This window comes from Melozone crissalis, unplaced genomic scaffold, assembly GCF_028551555.1.
Source record: "Melozone crissalis strain CALT ecotype California unplaced genomic scaffold, PUWL_Pcris_2 ptg000187l_1, whole genome shotgun sequence".
Taxonomy (NCBI): Eukaryota; Metazoa; Chordata; class Aves; order Passeriformes; family Passerellidae; genus Melozone; species Melozone crissalis.
This window is the reverse complement of record NW_026535952.1, coordinates 201,835-226,757: the sequence shown is the minus strand read 5'-3', so window position 1 is coordinate 226,757 and position 24,923 is coordinate 201,835. Positions and strand designations below refer to the sequence as shown.

Genomic DNA, 24,923 nt, shown 5'->3' with positions numbered 1-24,923 from the left:
CAGGTGGGTACAAAGGGCGGCGAGGGGGATGCACAGGTAAAAATAGGGGTAACACAGGGGTTATAGAGGGGTGGTATAAAGAAGGTACAGGCCGGGTACAAAGGGGTTTTTAAAGGGGGGATAGGACTAAAACCAGAGCCCAGTAGGCCCGCCCCAGCCCCTCAGTTTATAGGGAGCCCACGCTGCTTCCCACCTGCCAGCTGCCACAGCTCCTCCTCCACGTGGGACCCCCTCATCGCCGTCCCCCCGCCAGCTGGTGCCCCCCCACCCGTTCAGGACGTGGCATCGAGCCCACGTGCTGCAGCTTCCCGGGAATTCCAGCAGATCCCGGCTGCCTCCTTTGGGTGAGGCAGGTGAGGCCTCTTGGACAGGGCGTCCTGGCAGAGCTGGAGCTCCAGGGGTGCCGAGGAGGTGCCCCCATCCCCAGGCAGGTCACTGATGGAGTGGGCCATGCGGGGATGATGGCCACAGGGACAGGAATGTGCTGACCCGGCCCAGCACATTTGGGGACCCATCAGGGAGACCCACCAGCTCCAGGATGGAGCCAGAGCTCAGCCATGAACCAGCCCCCCAGTAAATCTGTCCCAATCCACATGGGGACCCCAACATGATCTCCTGACCCTCCACCTTGGCCTCAGTGTCTGGAAGGTTCTGCAGCCAGGCCAGACGTGGTTGTGCAGCCATCACAGCGCCCCAGGAGCAGGGATGATGATGATGATGAGGGTGATGGGGGTGACCTGCCCTGAAACACGGGACCCACCCCCAGGACCCCCCATCCCCAGCAGGCACCCCCAGAAGCAGCAGGGGGGGCTGAGGCTCCGCGTGTCCCCCGAGCACCTGCAGAACTGCAGGCATCAGCTGCTGGGACACCTGCAGCCCCTCGGGGATCAGTGCTGGGACACCTGCAGCACCGTGGGATCAGTGCTGGGACACCTGCAGCACCCTGGGATCAGTGCTGGGACACCTGCAGCACCCTGGGATCAGTGCTGGGACACCTGCAGCATCCTGGGGATCAGTGCTGGGACACCTACAGCACCTCGGGGATCAGTGCTGGGACACCTGCAGCACCCTGGGATCAGTGCTGGGACACCTACAGCCCCTCGGGGATCAGTGCTGGGACACCTGCAGCACCCTGGGATCAGTGCTGGGACACCTGCAGCCCCTCGGGGATCAGTGCTGGGACACCTGCAGCACCCTGGGATCAGTGCTGGGACACCTGCAGCCCCTCGGGGATCAGTGCTGGGACACCTGCGGCATCCTGGGGATCAGTGCTGGGACACCTGCAGCACTGTGGGATCAGTGCTGGGACACCTGCAGCACCCTGGGATCAGCACGGGCTCCCCTCCACCAAGGGCCTCCACCTGCCCCTCCAGCGGCTCCTGCTCCCCACAGAGACCCCCACTCCTTCCCCAGCACCCCCACAGCCCGGTGGACGGGCCTGGGGGCACAGAGCCCTCATCCCCTGGGGACAAACACCCACCCGAGCCCAGCGTGGCCAGGGATGGCCCACATCCGTGTCTGGGGAGCGGCAGCACCCCATGGGAGGGTTTCAGTGTTCCAGGGGGCTGGGGCAGAGGGTGTCCTGAGGAAGGTTCAGGGGGGCTGGCAATCTCCTGAAGGCAGTGTCCCAGGGGCCAGTGAGTGTCCTGGGGGTGTCCAGGAGCCCCAGGGGAGCAGCAATTGGACAAATACAATGCCAAGAGTAGGAATAGGTTGAAGGGCGATGGAGGAGGGCACCGATGGCACAGGCCCCAGTGCCTGGCCTGGGGAAGGGGAGTCTGTCCTGTGGGACTCCCGAGCTCTCAGTGACACCAGAGGGACAGTGGGGATGGTGCCAGGAACCCCAGGCCGATCCCACCCAGCCTCCCCCTGTGGTGCCCCCCAGTCACTGACTCCCACCTGGGCTGGTTCATGCTGGTGCCATGGGGCTGGAGCAAGGGGTGGCTCCCCTCACCAGACACAAGGGAGCAGGGGCCCCCACGCCCCTCCCTCGTCCCCAGAGTCCTCTGTCCCGGGCTCCAGCTCACTCCCCTTCCGAGCCTGGGGCCCCACAAGTAGCAGCCAGCCCCCTTGCCCTAGGGCTCCATCAGGGTCCTCACCCTCGTGGGGCTCGTGCCCCATCTCCCACCCCCCCCGGCAGCCCCAGCCCCTCCTGTCCCGCTGTGGCCCGGCACACACTGATCTGTACCATTTATTGGGGTTTTACACAAGTCAGGGCCTTGGGGGGTCAGACCGTCACCAGGGCGGGGCAGGGGGAAGTCGGATCCCGACATTAAATTATGAGTTAAATTAATGAGCAAGAAAAACCAACAGTTTTGTCTCAGGAGAAAGTGCCCAAGTGCGGGGGTAGGCGGGGGGCCTCTCGTAGGGTGGGGGCGGGCCCTGGCCGGGACCCCAGCCCCCCGTGTGCAGCACAGGCGCCCCAGTCCCAGGACACGCGTGCCCGCACACGGACACGCACGGACACGCGTGTGCCCGCTCACGGACACACACGGACACGTGTGTGCCCACGCACAGACACGCACGGACACGCGTGTGCCCGCTCACTGACACGCGTGTGCCCACGAACGGACACACACGGACACGCGTGTGCCCGCGCAGACACGCACGGACACGCGTGTGCCCACGCACGGACACACACGGACACACGCGGACACGCGTGTGCCCACGCACGGACACGCGTGTGCCCACGCACGGATACGCGGGTGCCCGCACATGGACACGCACGGACACGCGTGCACCTCGTGCCCCCACTGACCTTTGGTCCCTGCTTGGAGCCCCCCGTGCTCTCCCAGGGTGCCAGGGGACCCGTGCCTGGCCAGCGACTCCCCCTGCCACGAGCAGCAGGGCACACGGACCCCTCACCGGCCCGGCCCAGGTGCCGCAGCCCCGGGTGGGGAAGCAGGGGGCTCTTTGGGGGTGCAGCCCCCTGTGAATCAGGAGTGTACGAGCAGCCAGGCTGGAAACACCTGGGAACGGCCTGGAGGGGCCGGGGTGATCCCTGGCACTGGCGGGCAGAGCAGGAGCCCCCCGGGTGCCAGGGGCAGCCCCACAGCCCCTCCCCAGCACAGGGGGGCCTGGCCGTGCCAGTGCTGCCCCCACCTAGCTCCACTGTGCACAGGGCAGGGGGCTGCCTGGGGGCAGCTGGCAGTGGGCCTGGGAGGGGCGCACCCCCATCCTGCCCCGGGGAGGCACAGGGGGACAGCGGCAGGTCCTGGCTCACCCCAGGGTGAGTGGGGTGCCTGGGGGCAGCAGCCCAGCCAGCCCCCTTGGGAGTGCCAGGGGCAGGGGGGCTCCAGCTGTCTGCTGCGTGGGGCCTGTGCCGAGGAGCTGCTGCGCCCTGCCCTGAGGAGGGGCTGTGGGATGAGGGGGGACCCAGCCCTCTGGCAGCTCCCCACACCCAGGGGCCCCCCCATCCAAGAGCAGGCCTGGGCTGTGGCCCCCACGAGCCCCCGGCCACAACTGAGGTCCATGTGTGCTCCTCCATCCCGTCCGGGGGGCACGGGGGCTCACTGCTCCTCCAGCCAGGAGGGCTTCTCGGCGCCGGGGGTCTTGAGCTTGATGTTGAACTGCTTGAGGGTCTGCTCCAGCTGCTGCTGGTTCCCAGCAAAGTACGCAGAGATGGCGTTGTGGAACAGCAGCAGTTGCTTGTGCATCACCTTGATCTGGGGGGGAGGGATCATGACTGGGGGGCCTGAGCCCACCCCAGCAGCACAGAGAAGGGGTTGGAAAGCCCTCTGAGACCCCCTGAGCCACCGCTCCCCCTCTGCACCGCCCGTTCCACCCAATTCGTGTCCTTGCGTGACAAATCCAGCGTGGCTGTCAAATCCCTGCAGGACCCCATCCCTGTGCCTATCCCTGCACTTCCCCCCATCCCTGCCCCAAACTCCCCCTCCTCATGTGCCCCATTCCTGCCCCATCCCACCTCTGTCTTGCATCTCCCACTCCTGTGCCCCATCCCCACCCCGCACCCACCTTGTTCTCCTCCAAGAACTTGAGCTTGATGGCCACGTCCGCCCGCAGCTTCTCGTACTTGTCCTTGTGGCTCTGGAACTGGCTCTGGGCGGCGTCCAGGCGGCTGACGGCGCCGGCGTCGCGTGGGCCCATGCTCAGCTCCTCCAGGTCCGTGCGGTACGCGTCGTACTCCAGCCTGCGCGGCGCCCCGGCGTCACTGACCTGCCCCCAGGCCTGCCCGGAGCCCCTAGCCCCCCGAGCCCCGGCCCACCTGGCCGTCTCGTACTGCTTCACCGTCATGAGCGTGTCCTCCATGGTCTTGTTGACCAGCGTGTTGATGCTGGACACAAAGAAGTTGACGGCACCCAGCAGCGTCTCCCCGTTCTTGCACAGCAGCTTCTGTGTCTCTGCGTTGTACCCAAACTCCTCCTGGGGACACAGGGATGGGGCACGGTGAGGGGCCACGGATCCCATCCACGCTCCCCTCCATCAAGGGTGCTGGGGGAAAAGCCCCCTGAGACCACCAGGGCCAACCATGATGCAGCACCACCCAGCCCACTCCTGTGCAGGTTGTGTTCCTGCCCTGGTGTCCAAGCGTGAGCCCCCAAGCCCTGACCCCCACAACCCCAGGGCCAAGCCCCAGCCCAGGAGTCCCTGCCCTCACTGCAGCGTCCCCCCAGCCCTGGCACACCTGGAGCTCGGGGGATTTCTGGCTGAGGTCGGCAAAGGCGTCGCCCAGGGCGTGCTGGGTCTGCACGAGGCTGTAGAGGTGGGCCGTGAGCGCCCGTGCCAGGTGCAGCACGCTCTCGTACTTGCGCTTGGTCTCCCGCAGCAGCTCGATCTGGGTCTCCAGCTCCAGGTCCACTGTGCGGGACCCCCGGCCGAAGCGCTCCGACAGCAGCTGCTTGGTGCACTGCAGCACGGGGAGACAGGGCCCCCAAGGTATGTGTGAGACCCCCAAACCCCTCTGAGAGCAGCTGCTGGTGCACTGCAGCAGGGGGAGATGGGGCCCAAGGTACATGTGTGAGACCCCCAAACCCCTCCCACAGCAGCTGCTTGTGGGAGGGGGCAGGAAGGCCCGCCGGTGTCCCCTCACCCCTCACCTTGTAGGTGTTGATCCCCCACTTCTTGACAATGTCAAACTTCTCCACGGCAATGCCACGCACGACCTCCTCTCCACCGGCTGGGGGTCCGGGGGGCGGTGGGTGCAGCCCGGGCCCTGGCACAGGGACAGGGATGGGAACCTGGCACCAGCTCCAGGAGGGCAGCAGCCACGGGCACCGGGCAGCCCCAGCCTCCAGAGCCCTTGTCCTGGAGCTGTTCCCACAGCGGCGTGCCCAGCTCCGGGCACACGCCCAGCGCTGGCTCACAGGCATGGTGGTGAGGACCCTGCTCCTGCCAACCCCCCTGAGGGTCCCACACGGGGGCACAGAGCCCAGCCCAGGCATTTCTGCTTGCACCAGGCCCTGCCCCATGCTCACCAGGCTGGACACAGGGGGAACACTGCCCAGCAGCACTGGCAGTGCCTCCGGTGGGCTCAGGGGCAGAGGAGCCAGCTCTGAGCCCTGGGCCCGTCAGCGCTGTGCTCTGTCCCAGCACAGGGATCAGCAGCAGGCTCTGGCCGTGGCACAGCCGCCCTGGGCTCTCCCCAGCGCCCCAGGGGAGGCCAGGCCGGGGCGGGGCCGTACCTGCGGGCGCCGCGGGCGGGCGGGCCATCCTGCGGGCGGCGGGCGCGCTGGGGGGCACCGGCGCTCCTCGGGGGGAGTGAGGGTGGACAAGAGAGCCTGGAAACGGGGGGGCTGCGGGGCCGAGCGGGGGGCACAGGGCACGGGACGGGGGGCAGCGAGGGCAGAGCGCACGGGGGCAGGGACGGGGACGAGAGCGCGGGCGGGCGGCAGCGGGAGAGCGACGGCAGCACGTGAGCCTCGGAACCCAGAGACACGGCCACAGCTACACAGACGGAGCCCCAGGCCAGGAACCCCCCTCTGGCCCGGGGCAGGAATCCCTGGCCCCGAGGGCTGGGCAGGCCTGGCGTCACAGGGACACAGGGCCAGCAGTGGCGGTGCTCCAGGGAAGGGAAGCACACACACGTGCACTCGCCCTCTCTGCCCACACAGGCCCTCCTCAAGCCCTGGGGGGACCCTCAGGGAGAGGTCTGCGTGGAACAAGGACAGTGGTGCCACGTCTCCCGGGCTGCAGAGCCCAGCTGGCCCCGCTGGCACAGCAAGAAGGGGTCAGTGAGGTGTGGGTCGGGGCTCCCTGCCTGCCCCCTCATCCCTAGCACACTCCAGAGCTCCTGCTGCACAAGGACCAGGACACACCTGGGATCCACCAGCACAGCAGGGACTAAGAATCCCACGGGGATGTCCTGGCCAAGGGGATGGAAATTCCCAGCAGAGAGCCCACCCTGTGATAGGGGAGCACACAGCCCAGGAGAGCAGAGCTGGGGCAGCAGCCCCTGCTCTGCCTCAGTACAGAGCCCCCCACGCTGCACCCGCACAAAACCCGAGCCCTCCAGGAGACACCCCGGCTAGGCCTTGTGCCATGAGTCAGGGGCACTGAGGGGAGCTGAGCCCCTCTGTCCCACGACAGCCCCGCTCCCTGCCAGGGCAGCCCCAGTACCTTTGATGGTGCCCGTGGGGATGATGCCTTCGGCTGTGCCCCCGTAGCCGCCGGACACGATGCTGGTCTCGTTCAGGTTGGGTCCCGACACCATCACCTGCTGCAGGTCCTGGGGGGCACAGGAGCACAGGGGGTGAGCCCTGGTACAGCCCCACACACCCCCGGGCTTCCCGAGCCCCGGACCTGCTCCAGGCCATCGTCCTCGGGCAGGCTGCTGGTGTCCCCGTTGCTGCTGATGGGGATCTCCATGGTGGCTGCCTTGCTCAGGATCCCGTCCGACATCCTCAGGGCCTGCAGGGACACGGACGAGGTGCTGGGGCCAGGACCCCGCCCGGCCGGGGCACCGGCAGCACCCGCGGGGCCGTGCGGGGCCAGCAGGAGGCCGCAGCGCAGGGAAGGGCCCGCACCGGCAGCCGAGCAGCCGCTGCCCCCGCCAGGGCCTCCTGCAGCCGCTGCCCCCTCGGGACAGCCCCGCTCCCGGAACGGACCCGCAGGGCGGCACGTCCCACAGGCACCGATCCCACCGCGGCTGTCGGCCCATCGCGCCCGGGACTGCCGGGCTCCCGCCCCTCGGGCTCCCGCTCACGAACCCCGCCGGGGATCCCCGCAGACCCTGCCCGGGACGGCGGCGCCCAGCACGGCCCCGGCCAGGAGGGCGCCCGGAGCCACGTCCGCAGGAGCGCGGGGGGGCCGCAGCGCCCGGACCGGTCCGGGCACATTCCAGAGCAGGCGGGGCCCGGGGCGGGCTCCGAGAGCCCGTTACCCGCGCCCTGTCCCCTCCCCGGCGGGCACGGCGCCCGGCCCGGCTCCAGGGTCCGGCCCCGCGGGCACAGCCCGCCGCCGCCCAGGGCCATCCTCGCCGGTGAACGGCCCCGCAGTCCCGCAGCCTCCGGGGCCGGCGGGGGCAGCCTCGGAACGGAGCCGCCCGCAGCCACGCACGGCAAGGCCCGGCACGGGACCGACCTCCGAGGGAACCCCCGGGGGCCGCTCCAGCCGGAACCGGCCCGAGCGGGCGGCGGCGGCCCGGCCTCGCTGCCGAGGCTGTCCCGCCCGGCCCCACCGGACCCGCGGCCGCTGACCCCGCCCGGCCCCGGCCCGGCCCCACCTGCGCCCCGGCCCCGCCGGGCCCCCCCGCGCCGCTCCCGCTCCGCCTCGGCCCGGACGCGCCGAAAGTGGCGTCAAGGGCCCGGAAGTGGCGTCATCGCTGAGCCGGGCGGAAGTGACGTGCCGGAGTTCGGCGTGTGGTGCCGCGGGCGCGGAGGAGCCGGGCCCGGCATGGACCCGGCGGCCGAGCACCGGCAGCAGCTCCGCAGCGTGAGCCTCGGGCCGGGGGCGGGGGGCGGCGTGGCCCGCGAGGCCTTCATGGGAGGTCCCGGCTGCGGTGGCGTGTCCCGGCGTGTCCGGGTCTCGAGGCGCCGGGCTCGCCGGAGAACCGGCGGGGTCCTGGAAGGGACCCGGGCGTCGCGGGCTGGCCGGAGGGCACTGCGGGACTCGCCGTGGGTGTCGGGGGTCCCGGCCCCCTCCGCCCGGTGTGACCCGCGCCTGCTCCCCAGCTGCGGGACTTCCTGCTGGTCTACAACCGCATGACCGAGCTCTGCTTCCGCCACTGCGTCTGCAACCTCAACTACCGGCTGCTCACGGGCCGCGAGGTGAGCGGGGCCCGGCGCCCGGGGCCGCAGGCCGGGTGTCCGCCGCCCCTGACCCCCTGTCCCCCGCAGGAGTCGTGCCTGGACAGCTGCGCCGCCAGGCTGGTCCGCGCCAACCACCGCCTGATGGGCGCCTACGTGGGGCTGGTGCCCTCGCTGCTGCAGCGCCGCGCCGCCGAGCACGCGGCTGCCGCGCCGCCGGCCGCACCGCCGGCCGCCGCTGAGCCCGCGCCGGGCCCCGCGGAAGGCGCTCCCGCTGCCGGCACGTAGCAGCAGCTGGCCGCAGCTCCCCGCGGCCGTCGGACGCCACTGGCGGCAGCCCGGCCCGCACCGGCCGGAGCGGCTGCATCGCTGCTGCACGGAGCCCCAGGCCGGAGCAGCACCTGCGCTGGGCCCCGGGAGCCCGAGCTGCGGCTGGGCTGTGCCGGGCACCAGGGAGGGGGGCACAGGAACAGGGGGAAGGCCCCCCTAGCCCTCCTGGTTGTGGATTTCTGGGCAGTGGACTGTGAGTACCAATAAAACATCTTCACAGTAATGGCTTAGCGTGACGCCTGGGAAGGGCACCAGAACCTGGCCTCTGTTCCCTGTTCGGGGGAGCCCATAGCACAACTGGGAATCCCGGGACTTGCACCTAAATATGAGACAAACCTCTCCCTGCAGGAGCCCCAGGACACTGTGGGGCCCTGAACGTTCTCACTGCAGAGGGGGCACTCAGGGCAGTGTGGGGTAGGTGCCAGGTGCTGCCAGGCCCGTGCCCTGAGCTGCCGTGCTCAGGGCACGTGTGTGCCTGGCCCTTGGGGGAGCCTGGCAGCAGCCCCTGGCAGAGGGTGGCAGCTGCAGGCCCAGGACAGGGCTTGGGGCAGGTAAGCACTGGCCCCAGTACAGAAATAAAGTGATATATTCGTGTACAAAACATGCTCCTGCGGCCCGGCCGGGCACTCCCGCGCATATAAATAAGGCCCGGGCCGGGCTCCCTCTGTCCTGCCCGCGGGGGCCAGCGCCTGCGCCGGGGCCACCCCTCCCGCGGGACCCCCGGGCTGGCCGGGGTCACTTCAGGTCCACGTCAAAGTCCAGCACCAGCAGCTTGGTCTCCTCGGTGCCGTTGCGGCTGCCCACGGCGCACACCAGCTTGGTGTTGGAGGCGCGGATGCGCCACACCACGCCCCCGGAGCCGCCGCTCTCCAGCGCCACCAGGTTCCGCACGAACTCCCCTGTCTTCAGGTCCCACAGCTTCACCGTGCCGTCGTCCGAGCTGGTCACCACGAACTTGGAGCTGAACTGCAGGCAGGTGACGGCACTCTGGTGCTTGCTGGGACCTAGGGGGAGGCACCCGTGAGCGTCACAGCCGCTGCTGGGTGACATGGCACCTCAGAGCCAGCCCAGCCCCAAGGGAGAGAGCTGCCCCAGCCCAGCCCCGCGGCCCCCCGAGGGTGAGGAATGAATGCCCTCTCACCCTGCAGCGTCTGCAGGCACTGCCCCGTCTTGATGTCCCAGATCTTGACGGTGGAGTCGGCGTTGCCGGACACGAGGATGTTGTCGCGCAGCTCCATGCCGCTGGTGAGGGACTGGTGCCCCATGAGCGTGTGCAGGCAGTTCCCACTCTCCACATCCCACACACGGATTGAAGTGTCCAGGGACCCGCTCACGATGTGTGTCCCATCAAACTGCCAGAGGGAAGGGGTCTAGCTCAGTACCAAGGACAGGAGTGTCCCTGCTTTGGGGTGCAGCCCACAGCTCTGGATCCCCTGGTTTGGGACACAGCACCCCCCAGCACCAGCAGCACCACTGGAGAGCCCAGTTCTGCAGATGAGACAGGCTCACACACCTCTTGGCTTTTTGGACTGTAGAAATGCTCCAGGAAGGGGCACGGAGGAGTGTTTGTGTCCACAGCATGTGTGTGTGGGGAGTTGGGTCAGGGGGGCAGAGACTGTCCCCACAGGACACAAACACGGTCCATGCGTCCTTGCAGGGCAGATATATCCCCTCCAGGGCACACATATCCCTGCAAATCTCACAGGGCCTTGCATGACACAGGCACAGCCTGTTGGTCCCTACACCACACGTGGGACCTCTGGCACAGCTTGTGCCCATGACTGGAAGGCAGGGGAGCAATAGGGCAAGCCAGCAGGAAGGCAGGTTGTACCTGAGGGAGCAGGGAGAGCAGGATGTACCTGGAGGCCTGGAGGGATGTACCTGAGGGAGCAGGGAGGGCAGGGCAGCTGGGGGGGGAGCAGCAGGAGGGGATGCACACGGGGCTGTACCTGGCAGGGCTGTACCTGCAGGGTTGTATCTGAGGGAGCAGGGAGGGCAGGGCAGCTGGGGGGGAGCAGCAGGAGGGGATGCACACAGGGCCGTACCTGCAGCGAGTAGACACGGTTGGTGTGCCCCTGCAGCGTGTGGGTGCAGCTCTCGCTCTCGGGGTCCCACACCTTGACTGTGTAGTCGTAGGCACCGCTGACCACCTTGTTGCCGTCGTACTGGACGCAGCGCACGGCCGCCACGTGGCCCATCAGCACATGCAGGCACTGCCCCGTCTCGATGTCCCAGAGCCGCAGCGTGGCGTCCCGGGAGCCGCTCACCACCCTGCGGGCGAGGGCACGCGTGGGGCCCGGCTGCCAGGGCAGCGTGGGTGAGCGCCCCGGCCCCCTGGCCGTGCCCCTCGCAGAGCGCCCGCAGCCCCTGCCGTACCTGTTGCCGTGCAGGTGCATGCAGCGCACGGTGGAGGTGTGCCCGTACAGCGTGTGCACGCACTCGCCGCTGTCCGCGTTCCACACCTTCAGCGTGCGGTCCGTGGAGCCGCTGATGACGATGCTGTCCCTCATCTGGGAGGACCAAACCCCCCCCGTGTGGCCCACCAGCGTCTGCACGCACTGTGGGGAACAGGACACGAGGGACAGGTGAGCCTCTCGCAGCTCCCCGCCCCCGAAACAGCACAGAGGAGCAGCGCAACCCCCTGTCCTGGTCACAAAGGGCCCAAACCGACCCCAGGAGCCAGGGTGTAACCCCACCTGTGCCCAGCACAGGGAGAGGGTCCCTGCCCCAAACCCCCGCGGCACTGTGACAATGCCACACTCACTGCCCTGGTGACAGTGACGCTCACCTCCCCTGTGACAGCTGACCACACTTTGAGTGTGTTGTCATCGGAGCCGCTCACTATGCGATTCCCACAGAACTGCAGGCAGGTGATCACATGGTCATCGTGGCCCTTCAGCACCTGTGGGAGTACACGAGTGTGTGGCGGGCAGTGCGGCCTCTCCAGCCAGCAGGACCCCCAGCACAGTGAGCAGTGGCAAGGCAGCAGAGCTGGGGTGTGTGGTGTGTCTGGCAGCTGCTCAGGGGCAGGGGTTACAGGAGAATAGGGAGTGGGGGGCTCAGGAACCCAGCAGCAAGAGAAGGGGTGGCGGGGACTCTGCCCAGAGGAGGGAAGGACCCCCAGGGAGAGATCACCAGGGTCCTGGCACCCTGCACAGAACACAGTTGAGCCCTGTGATGCTGCACCTTCCCTGGGTGCTGGGGCTGGCTGCAGCCCTGCATGGGGCCTTGGAGAGGGGCAAAGGAAGGGACCCCCTTCTCCAGGCCCAGGGGACCTCATTTCTGCTGCCCTCACTGCTCTGAGCAAGCCACATCTGATCCCCATGGCAGATCCTGTACCAGCTTCCCCATACCAGTGACCTGGGCTCTGTCCCCAGAGGGAACCCACCAGCCCCTCAATTCTCCATGGCTCACCTTGGGGACGACAGCCCCCCACAGCCTGTTCCCAGGGACACTCAGACCCACTTTGGGGAACCACAGCTTCCCAGGGACAGCCAGACCCACCTTGGGGGGCCGCAGCTCCCCGCTGCGCCAGTTCATGTCGATGCGGTGCTGGCGCAGGAAGGCGAATTTCCAGGGGCTGTACATGAAGCCGGGGCTGAGCAGGCGCCGCTTCCGCAGGTGCAGCGGCTCCTCGATCCCTGCAGGGACAACACGGCGCTGCCTCACCTGGGTCAAGCCCGCGGTGGCCCCCAGCCCCAGCCGGGAGGACCCTCACCCTCCTCACGGCACTTCTCCCTCCAGAGCAGGTTGTCCTCGGCCAGTACCCTCCAGTAGCGGCACGTCTGGGCGGCACGGAGCAGGTCCCGCGGCTCCAGGAAAGACAGGACGTACAGGGCCAGCTGCGGGGGGATAAGGGTCACACAGGGGGTGCCAGGGGGGATGTCAGGCCAGGCCCTGGTCCCAGGCTTCACTCACCTCCTTGGGCAGCAGGGAGATGAAGTCCCGCTGGAACTGGGGCTCGATGACCTGCATCATGTACTTGATCTGCGCCGGCTCGCAGCGGTCGATGAGCTCATCCAGGGCCAGCAGCTTCTCAGGGCCGCTCCAGCGCTGCAGGGGGACCCCCGGTGACCCTGGCTCTGTGTCCCCAGCTAGCCCAGCCACAGCCCTGGCAGCCAGGCCTCCTGTCCCAGGCCAGGAGCCTGAGGCAGCTGGGACTTTGGTGGGTCACAGGTGCTGTGTGACAGGTGACACCATGCCTGGCCAGGCTGAAACCTCCTCTGTGCTTCCTCATCACAAACAAAACCACCCAAAATCCACTGTGGGCCCAACCCCTGCCCATCGTGGGGATCCCTCCCGTCGTACCCAGGCTGCTGGAGCCAGCAGGTGACCGTACCTGGAAGGTGCGGAGCCAGTCCTGTAGCTCAGGTGGGGGGGCCACCGGGGGGATGTGCCGCCGCCGGGCCTGCCCCACCTTGGCATTGCGCAGGTCCCCAAAGGTGGTCGTGGGGCTGGGTGTGCAGGGACCCAGCGTCCTGGGAGAAACACAGGCACAGCTGAGGCCAGGGCACAGGCGGCCAGAGGCTCTTGAACTGGCTCCTGCCAGCGGGAGCTCCACCCCACTGACCCGTCTCCTTGCTCCCACCCTGCTGACCCCTTGCCCAGCCATGCAGCCCAGCCTGTTCAGCAGACAGGCAACTGGTCAGGGCTGCATCTCCCAGGGCCAACCCCTGCTCGACCCAAGTGGCTCCACCATCCTCCTGGGGAGGGCAGCAGGAGCCATGTGCTGCCCCAGCACACGGGACCCCCTTCAGCAGCTGCACTCAGAGCCCCCCTACCCCTCACCTGCCATAGTCAGAGCCCTTGCACAGCTTCTTCCCGGGGGACAGGGCCCGGCCATCCGGCCCATTCTCTGACTTCCGCTTCATCTGTGGGACACAGCGGGTTGGAGTGGCTGGAGAAACCCAGGCAGACCCCCGCGGACCCCCTGCCCACAGTTGATCCTTGCAGACCCCTACAGGCCACCCACCAGAACCGACCCCTGCAGGCCCCCTGCCCAGAGCTAGGGGGCAGGCCCCCACCTGCTCCTGCTTTCTCCCTCCAGGGTCCCTACAGCAACAAAGGACTCCTGTGCAGGGCAGGGTCTGCATGGGGACAGGGCAGCATCTCCCTCCCCAGCCCCAGCCCCAGGCCCCACGGAGCCCCCCACCTTGGGGCGCAGGTGCCGCAGCAGCCCCCCGTCCCCCGTGCGCTGCAGGTAGTCGATCCAGCGCTCTCCCAGCGTGTAGTACAGGTAGACGTTGCTGCTGTCTTCCCCCTCCTCGCTGCAGCAGCTCCCTTCCTCTTCCTCCTCCTCCTCTTCCTCCTCCTCCTCCCGGGTGGACCTGGGGGGCTCCTGTGGTCCCCGCCCCCCAGAACCATCAGGGTCTGCTCCGGATCTGGGGGTACCCTTCCAGGAGCGCTCCTGCTCCCAGGGCCCTGGCGCCTCCTCCTCCTCTTCCTCCTCCTCAGCCACCACCTGAGCAGGGAAAAGGCAGGGAGCAGAGCTGACTCTGCACCAGCCTTGGAGAGACCCCCGGTCTCCTGCTGGAGGCCAGGAGCAGGGCAGGGGCTGGGAGTGCTGCAGGATGGCTGCCAGAGGGAGCGACAGCCCCGCAGCACAGGGGCTCCACCCAACAGCACTGGGGGGGCTGCAGGGCAACCACACCCACGAGCTCCTCCACAATGCTCCAGCGCAGCTCTCTCTGTCTGCTCGCCACAAGCTTCTTCTCCTGAGCTCCCCCCGGAGCCAGACCCCCTCCCTCATCCCCACACCTGGCAGAGGAACCCCTCTGCACCCACCTGTGCCGCAGCTGCCCTGCGCTCCTCGCCATCCCCCAGGGGAGCGGGGCTGGCCCGCGGGGGCCCCTCGGGGCCGGGGCAGCGCCGGCACGTCATGCGCTGGCTGTTGAGCTCCAGGATGCGTGTGGTGATGCCCTTGACGTGCAGCAGGTCATCCAAGCAAGTGAAGCCCTTCAGCTCCTGCGCGGAGGGAAGTCAGCCCTGCCCAGAACAGAGTCGCTCCTGCTCCCAGAGCCCCCTGCCCCAGCGGCCCCCCGAGGAAGAGTCACAGCGCTGTGGGAGGGGGGCAGCAGCCCAAAGCTGCCGGCCGGGGCAGGAGCAGTGTGCCCCCAGATGAGCAGCGTGGGCAGCGAGGCTGCAGCTCCAGGCCAGGGGAACAGCCACACACGTGAAGATGCACACACGTGAGGCACCCACGGTCCCGCGGGATCCCGGGCACAGCCCGGCCCCGACCTGCGATCAGCAGCCTCCGTCACCCGGCACGGCTCCCGGAGCGCCCGCCAGGGGCGGAACCGGCGGGCCGGGCTGTCCTGGGGCAGGGCTCGACAGACAACCAGGGCAGCCCGGGCAGAGCCCGCCCGGCCCCTCTGACCCGGTACGGCTCGTGTGACGGCGCTGCTGCTCCCCACAAAGGGCTGCAGTAACAGCACCGCTCGGGACAGGCCCTGCCGGGGCCACCCTCCCGCTGTGTCACCGGTTCCTGCCCTCCCGCCTCCCGGGGTTCCCGAGCGTACGTGCCCACAGCACTCGACATCCACCTCCTCTCCGAGCCCCAGACACGCCAAGCGGTGCCAGCCCTGTCTCGCCCGGCCGCGGCGCTGCCCATCCCTGTGGCACCAGGGCACGGCTGCCCTGCCGCCGCCGCGCCCGCCGGGCTGGGCCCGCGGTGCCGCTCCCTCTGCCCCGGCCGGGGCACCGCTGCCCGCAGGGTCGCGCCCCGCCATCGCCGCTGACGGCGCTCGGAAGCCGTCGGGGCGCGGAGCCGGTCCCGTTCCCCCGGTTCCCCGCTCGGCTCGGGGTGCTGCCGGGACCCGGCAGCACCGGGGGCGGCTGCGCTCGCCCGGCCCCCGGGCTCGGGGCGGGACTCGGCGATCCCGGCCCCCCACCCGGCCCGGCTGCCAGCACGGAAACAGCGCTGTCGCCCCCGCACTCCTCCCGCGGCCCCCGCCCCGGGACCGACACCGCCACGGCCACCGCCGCCTCGGCGTCCCGGCCCGGGTCGCTCAGCGCGGGGCGCTGTCCCCGCCGCTCCCCCCCGCGCACCTCTCTCTTGCGGACGATACCGCGGGCACGGCGGCGGCCGATGCCGCTGAGGGCACCCTCCAGCTCGGCCACGCCGGCGCGGTTGATGTCGAGCTTGGCCCCGGCGGGGCCCGGCCCCGACATCCCGGTACCGGTCCCGGGCGCTGCCGCCGCGCAGGCCCAACCGCACCGCGCAGGCGCGGCCCCGCCCCCAGACGCGCAGGCGTAGCTGTGAGGAAACAGCGGCTTTATTGGTGATTGCGCGCGGGGGCGGGGCCAGCCGCCGTGGCCCCGCCCCACCCCGGCCCCGCCCCCTGGCGGCGCTCCGGTCACCGGCGCTTGTACAGACACGGCCGCAGGCGCAGCCCGGGAGCGGGGCCGGGCCGGGCCGGGCCCGTCTTGGTGAACTCCAACACGTAGAAATAGGAGCTGGAGAGGTCCTGGGGGCGCGGGGACACCCGGCTGTTACCGGCAGCCCGGAGCCCCCATCATCACCACAGCCCCGGAACCCCCCGCCCTCCGGCACCACTCAATGCCGCCTCAGAGAACCCCGGGTCCCCCCTGCCTCCTTCCAGACGCCCACGGTGCCCAGAGCCTGGCTCCAAAGCCCTTGTCCGGCTTGAGTGCCCCAGCCCCTAGCATACTCCTCTAAATGCACAACACACCCATCACCAAGCCCACACCACAATTCCTCCAGGCCCTGGGACCCCCAAGCCCCTCCTTCGCTACACGCCCACCTCCAGGCCCTGCACTACAGTCCCAGTGTGCAGCCCACCCAATCTGCATCCCAAACTGCCACAGCGTGTCCCCACAGTTCCCAGGACCTCCAAGCCTTCCCCCAGGACTCCACCCCTGTGCGTACACATCCCCCCGTTCTCCCATCTCCATGCACCAATTCCTCCCACCTCCATCTGCTTTCACAATCCCTGGCATGCTCCACACCAGGCTGGCCTCAGTACCCCCCTCCAGGGACCCCTTCCCTGGGCCCCCCGGTTCCTGGTGCTCCCAGTGCCCAGCCCTAGGCACACACCTTGGAGACGGTCTTGAAGCCCAGCTGCGTCATGGCCCTCAGGAAGGCACGGGTGTCCTCGAAGCGGCTGGCCACCTCGGCCACCAGCAGGGTCCCCCTGCGGTCACCGGAGCTCTGAGCAGGTGTCCGGGCACGGCCAGGACGCTGCTCAGCAGCCCTGCCCCAATCCCCCACTGCCCCAGCAGCTCTGCCTACCCGAGCTTGAGCACACGGTTGGCCTCCGCCAGGATCTCCTGCAGGTTGGTGCCCATCAGCGCCAGGCAGAACACGGCCACGTCCACCGCCTCAGCCGCCAGCGGCACCTGCCCACGCCGGGACAGCCCCGGGGGAGGAGGAGGATGACTGGGCCTGGAAGCCACCCTGCACACCCCCGGAGCAGGAGGATGGCGGTGTTGATGGGGCAGGGACACGGCCCGGACTGCCCAGGCTCGCGGGTTCAGCCGTGCCCCAGGCACAGACCCAGCTTTCGAGCAGGCACACCGGTGCTTCCCCCGCCCCACGGGACCCTCGGGGTCACGGTGCCCGTGCCCGCCCTCCCCGCCGCGGGGCTGCCCCGTACCTTGGCCATGTCACAGACGGTGACCCGCGGGTTCAGCGGCACCAGGTCGAAGCAGTGCACCTGGTTCTTGATGCTGGCGGCCAGCGTGCAGTCCCCGCAGCCGAAATCCGCCACCACCAGCGACGCGGGGCTGGGACAGGAACGGCGGGCTCAGAGCGGCCGGGACAGCGCCCTGGCCCCATCGCTCCCGGGCCCCCGGATCACTCCCGGTCCCCCGGATCGCTCCCGGTTCCCGATCGCTCCCGGTCCCCCGGATCACTCCCGGTTCCCCGATCACTCCCGGTCCCCCGATCACAGCCGGTCCCTCGGATCGCTCCCGGTTCCCGATCACTCCCGGTCCCCGATCACTCCTAGTCCCCGATCACTCCCGGGCTCCCCATCGCTCCCGGTTCCCCGATCACTCCCGGTTCCCGATCGCTCCCGGTTCCCCGATCACTGCCGGTCCCCCGGATCGCTCCCGGTTCCCCGATCAATCCCGGTTCCCGATCGCTCCCGGTCCCCGATCACTCCCGGTCCCCAATCACTCCCGGGCCCCACCGCTCCCCGGTTCTCCGTTCAGCCCCCGGCCCCGCTCCCGGTCCCCGGTCCATGTTGCAGCCAGGCCCCGCTCACCGGCGGCGCAGGTAGCGCACGATGCGCTGCACCGGGCGCTCGGGCCAGCGCCGCACCTGCCGCTCGAAGCCGCGGTGGTAGAGGTGGAAAGCGGCGGGGTCGTCGCGGAAGAGCCGCGCCGCGTCCCGGCTGCTGCCGGTGTAGAGCTGCTGGTTCAGGTAGCGGAACCGGGCGCCGAGCAGCCGCTCCTCCATCCGCGCACGGAGCGCGGCCGCGCGGCCCGAGCGCGGCTCCGGCGGAGCCTCGGCGGGGCCCGGCGGCTCCGGGGGGCCCGGCCCGGAGCCCCGCTCCCCGTCCGGTCCCGCCGATGGCTCCTGCTGCCGCAGCCGCTTCTGCCGGTTCCGCCGCTGCCGGCGGCTCAGTCCCGCCGGCTCCCCGCGCTCCTCCGCCGGCTCAGCCGCGCCGTCTGCGGGCATCGAGAGGGGGCCAGGGCGCGGAGGCGGCTCCCTCCTGCCGCCGGGCCCCGGGGCCGTCCCGGTACCTGTGTCCGGCCGCTGCCCAGCCTGCCGGGGCTCGTCGGGACCGGCCGGGAGCTCCCCCGCCGCGGCCCGCGGCCCGCCGGCCTTCTTCCGCTTCCGGGACCGCTTCCGCGCCGCCTCGCCGTCCCGAGCGGCCCCGGGCAGCCGCCTCTTCCCGGGGGTCCTGCGCACAGCGGGGCCCGGTAACGTCCCCGCGCCCGGGACCGGCCCGGCCCGCCGCCCCAGCTCCGCCCCCTTACCGGCCGGCCCGGGCCCTCCGGGGCAGCGGCTCCGCTGCATCGTCCCAGCCCTGCTCCGCGAACATGGAGCGGGGACCCTCGCTCGGTACCGGGACGCACGTGCTCCCGCCACGGGCACAGCCCCTCCTCGCGGCCCGGAGGACCGGGCGGGGCCGGGGGCTGCACGGACGGTGCCACGGGCGGCCCGCCCCGCCCCGGCCGGGAGCCGCGCCCCCGGTCACTCGGCACGCCCCGCACCCGCACCCCAGCCCGCCCGCCCGCGCTCCCCGCCCCGCCCCGCCGGTGCCGTGTGGCGGAGCAGCCGCCGGGGCGGGTTCCGGCCGGCAGAGGGCGCCCTCTCGGGCGGAGCCCCCGCCCGCCCCGCGCCCGCCGCAGCCGCCGCCCTGCGGAGCCGCCGGGACACGCACCCGGTAACGGCGGGACGGCACCCGCGCCCGGCGGGACAGGTTCGGGAGGCCGCGAGGGCGGCTGCGCGCCACCCAGGCGGGGGCAGGGCCGGACGGAGCCCGGACGGAGCCGGAGCCGGAGCCAGGGGCGGGGCGGGAGCTGCTGGGGAGCGGTGGGGGGCGCAGGGAAGGGATCGGGGTACCGGGGAGGGGTGAGTGGCGCAGGGAAGCGTTGGGGTGCACGGGAGACTTGGGGGTACAGGGAAGGGATCGGGGTACAGGACTAGGGGCACAGGGGAGGGTTGGGGGTACACCGGAGGGTTGGGGGTACACGGGAGAGTTGGGGGTGCAGGGAAGGATTGGGGTACAGGGAAGAGTTGGGGGTACAGGGGAGAGGTGGGGGCTGAAGGGGAGGCATTGGGGGTACAGGGGAGAGTTGGGGTGCAGGGAAGGGTTGGGGGTACATGGGAGGGTTGCGGGTGCAGGGGAGAGTTGGGGGTACAGGGAAGGGACTGGGCTATGTGGGTGGGTTGGGGGTGCAGGGAAGGGTTGGGGGTATAGGAGAGGGTTTGGGTACAGGGGAGAGTTGGGGGTACACGGGAGCATTGGGGGTACACGGGAGGGTTGGGGTACACGGGTGGGACCGATGTGGCCGCAGGCAGAGCAGGCCCCCAGCAGCTGGTTCGGGGTGACACCGGGCACTGTGTGTCCCCATGCCGTGCCCTGCCCCGGGCGCTGGGCAGGCCGAGGCGGGCATTGGCCACCCGGGCAGGGGCCGGTGGGTGACAGCAGGGCACAGTCCCGGCCGAGCTGGGGGCAGGGTGGGGCCAGCATGGGGTGTCATCGCTGCGGGGTGAGGTCCCACAGGGCCGGGACTAGTGCGGCATGTCCTGGGGACCCCTTTTCATGGGTGCCCCCAAATGGGCGGGGGATAAATCTCATCCGGGAGTGTGGGTGTTCTGGTGCCGGGACAGGGCCAGTGCTGCTGTGGCTGTGCTGGGGCCATGCTGGGGTGTACGAGACCCCGGCAAAAATCCGGGGTTCCGCGTCCCCCTCTCGGAGCTGCCTGGGGCGAGGGGTGCAGGCAGGGTCCTGGGGGACAGCTGGCGGTGCTGGCAGCTGGTGGGGGTCCCGCTGTGTCTGGGTGGGCAGCAGGCCCAGGGGATCCTCCAGCAGCAGGTTTGAGCCCCAGTGGGTGCATGTCAGGATGCCACATTCAATCTGACTGTCCCCACGCTGTGAGACACTGTGCGTCCCTGCTCAGCATCCCAGATCACTGGACAGCGGGTGCCACGCTCGCAGCCGGGGGCTTGGGGAGGTCACAGGGAGCAGGAGGGAGCTCAGTGCCTGGCTCTGAGCTGGGGTGTCCATGGATGTTCCATTCCCATGGGCTCCTCCATGCACGAGGCTTTGGGGTCTCTCTTTCTGAGCATGGCCCGTGCCAGGCCCAGCCAAGTGGGTCAGGAGGGTCGTGGGGCTGCAGGGTCCCATGCCAGGGATGCTGAGCTACCCCAGCCCCTTTCCCCCACCAGATCTGCAGGGTCCCATCTTGAGGGTGCTGAGCTCCCCAGCCTCACTGCCCCAGATCTGCGGGGTCCCGTTTTGAGAGTGTTGAGCTCCCCAGCCTCACTGCCCCAGAGCTGCGGGCACCGGGGCCGGCTGTGCCTGCTGATAAGCCCGGGGGTGCCAGCCTGGCTTCCTGTGGGTGGCCACGGCCCCGCTGGAGGCACCCGGGATGTTCCCCTTGGGCTGCGGGTCTGGCTCCAGCCCTGACCTCAGCCTGCTGCGGCTTCCTGGAGAGCTGCAGGGGCAGGGACAGGGACAGGGACAGGGACAGGGACGGGGACGGGCGGGAGGGCTCGGGGACGGGCAGGAGGCTCCTGTACCTGCTGTTCCAGGGCCCTCCCTGCCGAGGGGCATCGGGGTCTGTCCCCATGTCCTCACCCACGTCCCCCCCAGCTGCCATGGACGACATCTTCACGCAGTGCCGGGAGGGCAACGCGGTGGCCGTGCGGCTGTGGCTGGACAACACCGAGAACGACCTCAACCAGGGGTGAGTGAGGGGGCGCGCGGGGCTGGGGGCTCTGCGGGGCGTTGGTTTCCGCTGTCCCCACGGAAAGGCAGGGGCAGATGGCAGGACGCAGCTCCTCCCCGCTGCAGGAAGTTACCGCATCGCTGAGGCACGAGGCCAAACATCCTCTGGCCACTTCCTCAGGGCCCGGCCGGGATCAGCTGGGATGGGGCTGCCTCCCCCGTCCCTGTGGTGGCGGCTGTGTCCCCTGACCTTGTCCTCGTGTCCCCGTCCCCTCTCAGGGGAGCACCGTGGCACACGTGTGGGCACACAGCTGGGCTGACAGTTGTGAGGGCCACTCTGCGTGCCCAGGGCTCTGCTCCCCACAGCCCGTTTGAGGGTCCCACAGCACCGTGGGGTCCAGCACTGCTCACAGCCATTCAGGAGCACGTTTGGGCCAGGCTTGGGGCTCGGAGCATCTGCCTGCAGTGTGTGAGGTGGCGCAGGGTGACCCTGCACCCTGACCCCAGCCAGGCCACGGCCCTGGCATTCCGCACAGGCTCCAGACAAATGGCCTCCCTTGCTCAGGCCTCCCTGCCCCTCCTGGGGGTCCCAGGCACGTGGAGCTCTCCCAGACCCACAGAAGTGCCCAAGGAGGTGTTCTGTGCTGGGCCGCCCCTGCCTGCAGGGCCATGGTGGGGACAAATGGGGTCTGCTGTGCCAGGGGGCTGGAGCGGCGCTGGGACCGGGGGGAGCTGGGCTGGAGGGGAGCCGGGGCTGCAGCAGCCCCTCTGCCAGTTCCTGATCTCCATTTAAGGCCTGGCTGCCACCTCCTCCCTTACTTGGCCATGGAGTGGGGGGATGGGGACAGGATCCAGCTGTGATTCAGCCTTGGAGGAGACAGGATTTGGCCTGGGCTGGTGGGGCCCTGGTGGGGGTGGGAGCGGGATGGATGTTCAGCCCGGTCCCTCGGTCCTGCCGCTGGTGTTGTGAGAATGATGCCAGGGATGCCCGGGGCTACAGGGGGCCACAGCTGAGCAGAGCCCCCGCTGCCCTGCAGGGACGACCATGGGTTCAGCCCCCTGCACTGGGCGTGCCGCGAGGGCCGCTCCAACGTGGTGGACATGCTCATCATGCGCGGGGCCCGCATCAACGTCATGAACCGCGGCGACGACACGCCGCTGCACCTGGCCGCCAGCCACGGCCACCGTGACATCGTGCAGAAGGTACCCGGCCCCCGCGCCAGCCCCTGCCCCGACCCAGCCCCGAGCAGCCCCCCACACCAGCCTCGAGGGCCTCGCTCCCCTGGCCACTGCCAGGAGCACCCCTGAGCTCCCCACTGCTCACAAATCCCGCAAATCCCTCTGAGCCCCGCGTCAGTTCAGCCCCCTCCCTACAGCGCCCAGTGTGCTGCCCCTGCGTCCCCCAAGGAGGATGAGGGCTGTCCTGAGCTCATGGGGACAGTCCTGGGCTCACAGGGGCTGTCCCGTGTCCCCAGCTGATGCAGTTCAAGGCAGACATCAATGCAGTGAACGAGCACGGGAACACGCCGCTGCACTATGCCTGCTTCTGGGGACACGAGCAGGTGGCTGAGGTGAGTGGGAGCCCGGGCAGGGTGGGAGGGGCACTGAGGGGACATCACAAACCACAGTCCTTGCTGCCTGCTCCCACAGGACCTGGTGGGCAGCGGGGCCCTGGTCAGCATTGCTAACAAATATGGTGAGACCCCCACAGACAAGGCCAAGACGCCACTGCGAGAGATCCTGAAAGGTACGAGGGTCTCTCAGGAGCCCCCAGCTGACACAGCCTCCAGCCAGCCACAGCAGGCTCGGGGTGCCACCCTCCTCCTCCTGCTCCCTCTGCAGAGCGTGCTGAGAAGCTGGGCCAGAGCCTCACCAAGATCCCCTACAAGGACACGTTCTGGAAGGGCACAACCCGCACCCGGCCCAGTAAGGACTGGGGGTCCCTTTGGGGGTGCCATGGGTCCCCTGTGCCCTGCTGGCACTGCCTCCGGGATCCAGCAGCCAGAGGCATCATCCCCCTTCCACTGCAGGGAACGGGACCCTGAACAAACTCGCTGGGATTGACTTCAAACAGCTGAGCCTGAGCCACAAACTGAACGAGAACCACTCGGGAGAGGTAGGTCCCTCTCAGCCCCAGTGGGTTCTGTGCCCATGCAGACGCCGTGTCCTGGCCCTGCTGGGCACGGCCGTTCTGCAGTGCCATGGCCAGGTGCAGGGAGGGAGCTCCTCCGCTGCTCAAGGGGCTCCTTTCTCGTTGTGCACCCTTGGTCCCGTGGGCTCCACACAGGGGCCTGGGCATGCTGGGGCTTCTGCACCCTTTTCAGTGCCCGTGTCTGCTCCTCCCCCAGCTGTGGAAGGGGCGCTGGCAGGGCAATGACATCGTAATCAAGATGCTGAGGATCCGGGACTGGACGACGCGGAAGAGCCGGGACTTCAACGAGGAGTACCCAAAACTGCGGTGAGCGCTGCTCGTGCCTGGAGCCACCCCGGAATGTGCTGGGATCCGCACCAGCCCCTGGCCAGGGCAGCTGCCAGAGTATGGGGCAGGCATACCCAGCTCTGTGGGGCCAGGAACGCTCCAGGGTGGTGGCCAAGGGCTGGGAGGCTCTGGGGGATGGCAGAGGGAAACGAGGGGATGCAGGGAGCCTCTTCCCGTTCTTAGGGCTGTCACTTGTCTTGCAGGATCTTTTCCCACCCCAACGTGCTGCCGGTGCTGGGTGCCTGCCAGGCCCCTCCAGCTCCCCACCCCATTGTCATCAGCCACTGGATGCCCTACGGCTCCCTGTACAACGTCCTGCACGAGGGAACCAGTGAGTGCTGGGGGACGGCTTGTTTGGGGGCAGCCTCTCCAGCCACAGCCCTGGCTGGGCTTGGGCTGGGCTGACCCCGTCCCCCCCGTTCCCAGATTTTGTGGTGGACCAGATGCAGGCGGTGAAGTTCGCCTTCGACATCGCGCGGGGCATGGCCTTCCTGCACACGCTGGAGCCCCTCATCCCGCGGCACCACCTCAACAGCCGCAGCGTCATGGTGAGAGCGCGGCCCCTCGCCCAGCCGGGGGCTCTCGGGGCTGGGGGCTCCTGCTGACCCCTGCTGCCGTCCCCAGATCGACGAGGACATGACGGCACGCATCAGCATGGCCGACGTCAAGTTCTCCTTCCAGTGCCCGGGGCGGATGTACGCCCCGGCCTGGGTGGCTCCCGAAGGTGAGTGCCCCGTTCCCAGCCCCCCGAGCCCCCTGAGCCCCCAGCCCCACTCAGCCCCCAGCCATCCCCAGCCCTGCAGAAGAAGCCAGAGGAGATCAACCGGCGCTCGGCTGACATGTGGAGCTTTGCTGTGCTGCTGTGGGAGCTGGTGACACGTGAGGTGCCCTTCGCCGACCTGTCCAACATGGAGATCGGCATGAAGGTGAGGGCGTGCGGGGATAGCAGCAGAGGAACTCATTTGGGTCAGTTAGGGGAGCAGTTCTGGTCACTGAGGGTGGTAAGGCCTTGGCACAGGCTGCCCAGAGAACTCTGGCTGCTCCATCCCTGTGAGTGTTCAGGCCAGGCTGGAGGGGGTGTGCAAGCACCCGGCCAAGTGGAAGGTGTCCCTGCCTGTGGGGGCAGGGCCCCAGCCCTGACTCTGGCTCCTCCTCTGGCCTGCAGGTAGCACTGGAGGGGCTGCGTCCCACCATCCCCCCCGGCATCTCCCCCCACATCTGCAAACTGATGAAGATCTGCATGAACGAGGACCCGGCCAAGCGCCCCAAGTTCGACATGATCGTGCCCATCCTGGAGAAGATGCAGGAGAAGTAGAGAGGAGGCGCCTGCCCCCTCCAGTGCTGCCTTGCGCCCCCCGCCACCCCCAAGTGCCTTTAGCCCCAGATTCAGGGGGAGCAGAGGACACCCCTCACCCTGAGCCAGCCACGGACACACGGTACAGATGGCACTGCCTGCGCTGGAGCTCTGCAGGCCCCGGCCCCCTGCCCGGGGCAGCCCCCCCAGCCCGGGGCAGCCCCCAGCCCAGGGCAGCCCCCCCAACCCAG

At 69.5% G+C, this 24,923-nt stretch overlaps 5 protein-coding genes across 8 annotated transcripts; 2 read left to right on the top strand and 3 right to left on the bottom strand.

The window, feature by feature from the left end:
• Nucleotides 1-2,728: 2,728 nt before the first annotated feature.
• On the bottom strand, nt 2,729-7,777 carry ARFIP2 (ADP ribosylation factor interacting protein 2). Its single transcript, XM_054293798.1, has 8 exons — nt 7,682-7,777; nt 6,760-6,867; nt 6,577-6,685; nt 5,058-5,173; nt 4,646-4,867; nt 4,226-4,383; nt 3,976-4,150; nt 2,729-3,665 (listed from the first exon to the last, which is right to left on the bottom strand). Exons 2-8 carry the CDS (start codon nt 6,856-6,858, stop codon nt 3,510-3,512), a joined length of 1,035 nt encoding a protein of 344 aa, XP_054149773.1. The 5' UTR covers nt 6,859-6,867; nt 7,682-7,777; the 3' UTR covers nt 2,729-3,509.
• A 68-nt stretch (nt 7,778-7,845) lies between these two features.
• TIMM10B (translocase of inner mitochondrial membrane 10B) lies at nt 7,846-8,492 on the top strand. Its single transcript, XM_054293820.1, has 3 exons — nt 7,846-7,890; nt 8,130-8,225; nt 8,295-8,492. The coding sequence occupies exons 1-3, from the start codon at nt 7,852-7,854 to the stop codon at nt 8,490-8,492; spliced, it is 333 nt and encodes a 110-aa protein (XP_054149795.1). The 5' UTR covers nt 7,846-7,851.
• A 610-nt stretch (nt 8,493-9,102) lies between these two features.
• LOC128948961 (F-box/WD repeat-containing protein 7-like) lies at nt 9,103-15,812 on the bottom strand (the record flags this gene model as incomplete). Its single annotated transcript, XM_054293721.1, has 13 exons — nt 9,103-9,538; nt 9,676-9,886; nt 10,580-10,805; nt 10,911-11,092; nt 11,323-11,436; nt 12,039-12,175; nt 12,253-12,376; nt 12,453-12,587; nt 12,874-13,012; nt 13,323-13,405; nt 13,687-13,995; nt 14,319-14,498; nt 15,582-15,812. Coding segments are annotated over 13 exons (2,340 nt in total), but the record flags the coding sequence as incomplete, so codon positions are not given.
• Nucleotides 15,813-15,871: 59 nt separating this feature from the next.
• RRP8 (ribosomal RNA processing 8) lies at nt 15,872-18,177 on the bottom strand. Its single transcript, XM_054293720.1, has 5 exons — nt 17,762-18,177; nt 17,150-17,279; nt 16,786-16,892; nt 16,591-16,687; nt 15,872-16,000 (listed from the first exon to the last, which is right to left on the bottom strand). Exons 1-5 carry the CDS (start codon nt 18,175-18,177, stop codon nt 15,890-15,892), a joined length of 861 nt encoding a protein of 286 aa, XP_054149695.1. The 3' UTR covers nt 15,872-15,889.
• A 223-nt stretch (nt 18,178-18,400) lies between these two features.
• On the top strand, nt 18,401-24,873 carry ILK (integrin linked kinase). Of its 4 annotated transcripts, none has more exons than XM_054293778.1 (13): nt 18,401-18,422; nt 20,825-20,918; nt 21,937-22,102; nt 22,375-22,470; nt 22,550-22,646; nt 22,742-22,825; nt 22,930-23,015; nt 23,248-23,357; nt 23,582-23,709; nt 23,805-23,926; nt 24,003-24,102; nt 24,174-24,304; nt 24,544-24,873. In XM_054293778.1, the coding sequence occupies exons 2-13, from the start codon at nt 20,830-20,832 to the stop codon at nt 24,691-24,693; spliced, it is 1,359 nt and encodes a 452-aa protein (XP_054149753.1). In that variant the 5' UTR covers nt 18,401-18,422; nt 20,825-20,829; the 3' UTR covers nt 24,694-24,873. The 4 variants fall into 4 exon arrangements, with proteins under 4 accessions (XP_054149753.1, XP_054149752.1, XP_054149754.1 ...); XM_054293777.1 differs by lacking the exon at nt 18,401-18,422 and adding an exon at nt 18,844-18,889; XM_054293776.1 differs by lacking the exon at nt 18,401-18,422 and having other exon boundaries at nt 20,737-20,918.
• Nucleotides 24,874-24,923: the final 50 nt, after the last annotated feature.